At 35.0% G+C, this 7,229-nt stretch overlaps 1 protein-coding gene across 1 annotated transcript; it reads left to right on the top strand.

Moving 5' to 3' along the window:
• Positions 1 to 3,129: 3,129 nt before the first annotated feature.
• LOC150031569 (uncharacterized) lies at positions 3,130 to 7,168 on the top strand (the record flags this gene model as incomplete). The annotated part of the gene is made up of 7 exons (XM_090308868.1): positions 3,130 to 3,276; positions 4,004 to 4,096; positions 4,924 to 6,240; positions 6,326 to 6,538; positions 6,616 to 6,708; positions 6,782 to 6,889; positions 6,980 to 7,168. Coding segments are annotated over exons 1-7 (2,160 nt in total), but the record flags the coding sequence as incomplete, so codon positions are not given.
• Between the last annotated feature and the right edge of the window lie 61 nt (positions 7,169 to 7,229).

The raw sequence follows: 7,229 nt of genomic DNA, 5'->3' as shown, positions 1-7,229 counted from the left end.
TCATAAAAATGTAAATTAAATATCTCATTTATATAAAAATAATTACAAAAATCAATGTGTCCCACAAGGCGGACGTCGTCGATTTCGAGCTGGTTGTCGTCGTCGACTTCGAACTTGAGATTGCTCGAGTTCTTCTTGATGTTGCTCTGGTACCTTTGCAGGCGCTTCATAATATAAATATTCATTATGCTCTCCACGACCTCGACCATGTCCATGCACATATGAAGACGAAGGACCAGCCTCTGAGTCATAATGTCCTGAACCAAATGCTGGCATCATCATCATCGGACTAACATAATCAATTTGACTCTGCGTTCTGCATCATAGGGGCAACTCTTCCACATTATGTGCAACCTCATCAAACTCATCCTCTTCCCGAACAGGTCCTCTACGTCTAGGAGCTGGTGAAGGAACAATAGGTATATCGTACATATAATGAATTTCCTCCATATAGCTTTGGTTGTCACTACATATAGCAAGAACCTGGTTCGGATCATTCGCAACCTCACGGAGTCTACTGTTGTTCGATCTCTGTGAATTATAAAACAATTAGACAATATTTAAAATAAATTTAAATTAAAAATAATTAGATAATATTCATTCATTTACCAGATGACCCACAGCTGCTCCGGACGAGTGACGTAGCGGCCTTGTGATATTATTATACCAATGAATATATTCTGGAGTGATATCAGTGTCAAACTGTTCAAGAGAAACCCCCACTGCAATAAACCTTGCACGATAGTGCCATCGCACTACCAAATGTGCAACTTTTTCGGACCAATCTCCAGTCCTTAGGTCAATATCATGCAGTACGGGTTCAGTATTACAAGCGATGGGACATCCTGCTGAAAACCGAATTGTCTCATCATCCTGTCAGGAAGATGTCACTCACCAATGTGAAAACATATGAGAGGACTCATCGTCCGCCATATGTTTTGACCATTCGTACAAAAATTAGACAAAGTATGCATAATAATTTTGTACGGCTCCCAAATAACCTGAAACACAAAATATTATATTAGAGAATATTAAAGACAAATACAATAAAAATGTGTATAAAATAATCAATTAGGTTCAGTGTAATGTACCTGTTCAGGTTGAAGCAGATCAAACATGTATCTATATTGGCTGACTACATGTGTGGCTGTCCTAGTCACACAAAATTTGTCTCTCCACCTAAATTTTTAAATTGATAATTTAGAATTTAAATTAACTAGATCAGTGATATAAAAATTAAATCGAATTAAAACAACATACCGAGAACCGTAGGCTCGTCCAACTAACTGAGCGTCATTAACATGTTGTAGCTGTGGAGCCATTGTTGGAAATCGCTCCCAAGCCCATAGTTGCAAAAGTATGAGAGGCCCAACTATCTCTCGAATCTCAGGTCTTGTTGCTTTGCATAGTTGTCTATACAACCATGCCAAGCATGCTCCACCCCACGAATACTGCCCCGCATCATGGAGGTTAGCTAACAGTGGCAGGAACATCAAGTGAACAAAATGACTTGATTTATCTGAAAACAGACTTCCACCCATCATTTGTAGTATATATGCTCGCGCATATCTTATGACGGTTTCCTCATCTGCATCATCTGTGAGCTCACGAAATTGTGTTCCTAACCATATTAAACTTAACCTCGATCTTTTAATCTTGTCGACAGGTGGGGTCGCACCGAGGTACAGTTGACAAACTTCTAACCAGTCATCGTACATCACTCCAGTGACCGGCTCACCGTCAACAGGTAACCCCAACAACACTTCTATGTCTTGTAGAGTGATAGTGCACTCTCCAACAAGACATATGAAATGTATGCGTCTCAGGCCTCCATCTCTCAACCAAAGCTGTGATCAGATGCCAGTCCAACTGAATAAATCCTAATCTGGCAACCCCATAGAATCCAGATGTGCGCAGTAGCGGTAGTATTCGAGGGTGGAGCGGGATAGTGCACTGGAGAACTGCCTCTCGACGCTTGCAAGATATTTCTCCAGTAGTACGATCTCACCATACAACAGATGATCGATGAATGGACTGGTCGTACAAAACATCGGGATCAACAGGTCCTGGGTTTAAAGCCATGATCTGAAAAAAAAAAATATTTATTTCTCAATTAAAAAAATATTTGTTTCTCAATTAGAAGAATAATGTACAACTTAATTAGAAGAATAATGTACAACTTAATTAGAAGAATAATGTACAACTTAATTAGAAGAATAATGTATAAGTTAATTAAACTAATAATGTACAACCTTTTTGTATGAATCATATTACCATTTGTAAACAACAAAAATCCCAAGCATTTGCTTGCCATTTTCTAAAAAAAAAAAAAAAAAAAAAAGACAAACATCAATCTTTTGTATTATACTTTTTATAAGAAGTATATTAAAAAATATTAAATTTTTTAGTTTATAAACATAAACTTTTTAAATTTTATGAACATCAACTTTTTAAACATAACAATAAATTAAACTTTTTATAACTATTTTTAAACATAACAATAAATTAAAGTTTTTATAATTATTTTTAAAAATAAAAACAAATTAAACTTTTCAAATTAAAATAACAACAAATTAAACTCAATCTCACTCTCGCTCACAATCTCGCTCTCTCAATCTCAATCTCGCTTTCGCTTACAATCTCGCTCTCTCAATCTCAATCTCGCTTTCGCTTACAATCTCGCTCTCAATCTCGCTTTCTCTTACAATCTCGCCCTCTCAATCTCGTTCTCTCTTACAATCTCGCTCAGAATCTCGCTCTCTCTTACAATTCAAAATTCTGTTATTGTTGTTATTCTTTCATTAATGATTATTAATGCTCTCTCTTACAATCTCGCTCTCTCTTACAATTCAAAATTCTCACTAGAAGAAAGTCGGGCTTCAATGTCGGTTGAAAATAACATTATTGGATGTATTATGTCAGTTGAAAAAAACGGATCTTCAATGTCGGTTATAAACTGACATTGAAGATGGCCTACAATGTCGGTTTAAAACCGACATTGAAGGCCTCCCATTATTTATTTTATTTTGTTTTTTTTAAAAAAATTTATCAAAATTAAATTTTGATTTCCCTCTCGCGCGTGCCCTAACTTTCATCTCTCAGCTCTCTCACTTTACCAAACGTACTGCAATGTCGTCAAAGCCGTCGAAGCTCTCTCGTAGTGCCCTAAAATTTCCTCTCTCAGTAGCTGCTAGTCGGCCGTTTGCCTTCAGGTGGGGTTGTCTTCATCGAGTGGTCATCGGAAACAAGCTCGTCATCCAAGCTTCTCCATCGCAGGTATATTTGAACAAAATTTTCGTTTGCCTTCAGGTGGGGTTGTCTTCCTCTGTCATTTGATTATGTTTATAAACGTTTATGTTTATAAACACAGGTATATCCTCTGTCGTCTTCATCCAAGCTTCTCCATCGCAGGTATATCCTCTGTCAAATTTCTGCTCACAAACGAATTGCATCCCATAATTTTCTGATTGCATTTCGTTTGCCCTCTTGATTGCATTTCGCACCACCTGAAAGTTACCATTCTTATTTTTCAAAAAGAAATTTCATCAGTCTCATTTTCAGCTTTATTATTTTTGTTTTTTTCTTGTTTGCATTCAGATCTTGTTGGATTTTGTTGAATTTGTTTGACTGTTTCTGAATGGATATGAATGTTGAATGGATCTTGTTGGATTTTGTTGAATCTGTTTGACTGTTTCGAATGGATATGAATGTTGAATGGATTTTGTTGGATTTTATTGAATCTGTTTGACTGTTTCTGAATCGGTCTCCATCGGTCTCCGTCCGGTGGTTTCAATCTCAGGTGGATTTTGTTGGGGTTTCTGTTTCTTTGCCTAATGGTTCTCACGTCATGTGGATTTTGTTGGGGATGTTTGTCTCATTACATATATTGTCTTGACTGATGTTTTGTATATCCCGCTTTTGCTTTCAATCTCAGCTTCATCAGTGCATTAACACTACAATTACTATTACTATTAAATTTGATGGTAACAATTGTGTTCTTTAGGACAAGTCGTCTTTGACCACAATTGGCAAGGCTAGCTTATCTCATGGATGGTATGTTTTGGACAATGTTTCATATTTGCCAACTACTTGTGATGTATGCCCACTGGCTAGACCAAAAGCATTTGTCTTTTGCATCAAATAAACATGTTGTTGCTTATGTTTTTTTAACTAATACATTGTGATGTTTGGGGACTACATTATGTTGCTTCTCATGCTAGTTATCGTTGTTTTGTATTCATTGTTAGCTTTTCTTGAAGTATTTATAGAAAGAATCTAACTCTAAGGACATGGTTTATTGTGATATTTATTTGGATTGATGGAATTTTGAACTTTGCTGAGTTTTTGTTTTTTAATTTTTCTTTTCGTCGATAGGAACTGAGTCCTTGATATTGACTCATACGAAACACAGTCTAAGGACACGGTTTATTGTGATATTTGTTTTGATTCAATACTTGATTTTGAGTGAAGTTTTTCATTTGTTAGGTTCAAGTTTGACGTGTAAGGCTAAATTTTGATTCTTGGGGATTTGGAAGGAAGATAGGAAGATTGCATTGGACATGTTTTAAGAAGGTTGACAAGTGGATAAGGTGCACCCAACACAAAAAGGACTTCATAACAACATTAATAATAAGGACAAGGTAATATTTATAAGATGCTTATCTTAAAAGTCTAGTTGTTCTAAATATGTTGAAGTTGCATATTTTTCAATCATAATTTTATGCTTTTAAATTTTTCCTTGTTATTTTTATTATTATTTTTTTTTTTTTTGTAGATTAAGTTGCATATTTTACAATCATGGATAAGTCATGGATGAAAATGAATAGAATGTCAGCTGAATATGGTTTAGAGGTCGAGGTGTTTATTAAAAATTGTTTACAACATTCAAAAATATCGAATGTCATGAGTTGTCCATGTTTGAAGTGTGCTAATGCAAAGACTCTAGATGTGAACAAAATAAGAGAACACTTATTTTTTAATGGTATAGATCAAAGTTATCAGACATGGATTTTTCATGGTGAATCATTACCGATTAAGAGGAACAATGAAAATGTGTCTACTAGTGAAAGAGACGAAGCTGATGAGGATGATGTTGATGTTGATGACACAATTGGAATGTTTGAGGCTGCATACAATAACTATTTTAGTGGAAAATCCGATAATTTTGAAGAATTATTAGATGATGCGAAGAAACCATTGTACCCAAATTGTAAAACTTTTTCCAAAATATCTACATTGGTAAAGTTATATAATTTAAAAGCTAAATTTGGATGGAGCGATAAGAGTTTCACTGAGTTGTTGGAATTAATTCATGACATATTACCTAGTCCTAATGAAATTCCAACTTCTACTTATGAAGCAAAAAAGATGTTGGGTACTCTTGGAATGAAGTACGAGAAGATTCATGCATGTAGAAATGATTGTTGCTTGTTTAGAAAAGAACTCTCTAATGCAAATGTATGCCCCATTTGTGGTACATCAAGATGGAAGCTTCAAAAAAATTTAAACGAAAAGGCTAAGAATATCCCAGCAAAAGTCATGTGGTATTTCCCCCCAATTCCAAGATTTGAAAGAATGTTTCGAAGTAAAGAGACAACAAGTTTATTGACGTGGCATGCTAACAAAAAAGAAACAGATGATTTATTAAAACATCCCAAAGATACCCTATCGTGGAAAAAAATAGATAATTTGTGGCCAGAGTTTGGGTCAGAACCTAGAAATCTTCGTCTTGCTCTTTCGACAGATGGGGTAAATCCTCATGGAGATATGAGTAGTAGATATAGTTGTTGGTCAGTGATGTTAGTGACGTACAATCTACCTCCATGGTTGTGCATGAAGCGAAAATTTTTTATGTTGACTGCACTAATATCTGGTCCTAAACAACCGGAAAATGACATAGATGTTTATTTAGCTCCGTTAGTAAATGACTTGAAAAAACTTTGGAAAGATGGGGTAGAATGTTACGATGCATATGAAGAACAACGTTTCATGCTTAAAGCCATTTTATTATGGACCATTAATGATTTTCCTGCGTATGGTAACTTGTGTAGTTGTACGGTTAAAGGATATCATGCATGTCCAATTTGTGGAGAGAATACTTCATCCACTTATTTACTAAAAGGGAAGAGGATGGCATATCTCGGGCATCACAAGTTTCTACCCCACCATCATCCATATAGGAAACAAAAGAAAGCTTTTAATGGTGCACAAGAATTAGAATTTGGTCCAGAACCATTGATTGTGTAGCGATATGTTCTCTAAACTTTTAATTCATGTGCACAGTAGTTTATTAGTTTATTGTTTAACTACTTTTTTCATTATGCAGATGTCGTTCAATGTGGACTCTAAGTCCAAACATTGTATACTAATGTCTGTATCTAGGAAGTTTCAGACTTTCAAGACAACGTTGACTCAAAAGTTTATACTTCCATTTAAGAATGAACCTTCAGTCTTGCAATTTCCACCGCAACAATATTCTCATATAGAGCAAGATCATTGGACATCGTTTGTCAACAAACGATTGAGTGAAGAATGGGAGGTAAGTCATTCACAAAAAATTACATGTCAACATTATCATTTTTTTGATAGGTAACTTCAACTAGATTTGTTGTACAGAAAATTAGTCGTGTTCAAAAAGAAAGACGTGCGAAATGTGTATATAATCACCATATTTCTCGGAAGGGCTATGCGAATCTTGCCGAAGAATTAGTGAGTTATTCGACTTAAATTAAATATTTTATTCTAATATGTTTATGCTAATTAAATATGTATGTTCATGTAGAACCTATCGAATGACCTTTCTTATCGGGCGACTTTATGGAAAGAAGCAAGAAAAGGAAAGAATAATGAATACTTTGATGAAGTTACTCGAGAATGTGCCAATCGGATTGTAAGTATATATTATGCAAAATTTAAGATGACATATATATAAGTTTAAGATGATATAGATATTGTGTGAAAATTGTAATATGTTTTACAGGATAAATTGGTTGAAGTTCATGAAGGTGAAGTTGTTCTCACCGAAGCATTGGGTACGGAAGAACATTGGGGACGTATTAGAGGAATGAGTGATTTGGTTTCATATTCTCAATATTTCAAATTAGTAAAACCAAAGTCCTCTATGAGCCAAGAAACTGAAGGAGGCCCAGTCAAAAAATTGTTCGACATGGTAAAATGTCAAGAGAAAGAACTAACAGTAAACAATCTCATCAGTCCAAATCATCTGTTGG

This window comes from Benincasa hispida, unplaced genomic scaffold (genome assembly GCF_027475165.1).
Source record: "Benincasa hispida cultivar pf3 unplaced genomic scaffold, pf3_genome.v1.1 HicScf1129, whole genome shotgun sequence".
Classification (NCBI taxonomy): domain Eukaryota; kingdom Viridiplantae; phylum Streptophyta; class Magnoliopsida; order Cucurbitales; family Cucurbitaceae; genus Benincasa; species Benincasa hispida.
This window is presented reverse-complemented; position numbering and strand designations above follow the sequence as displayed.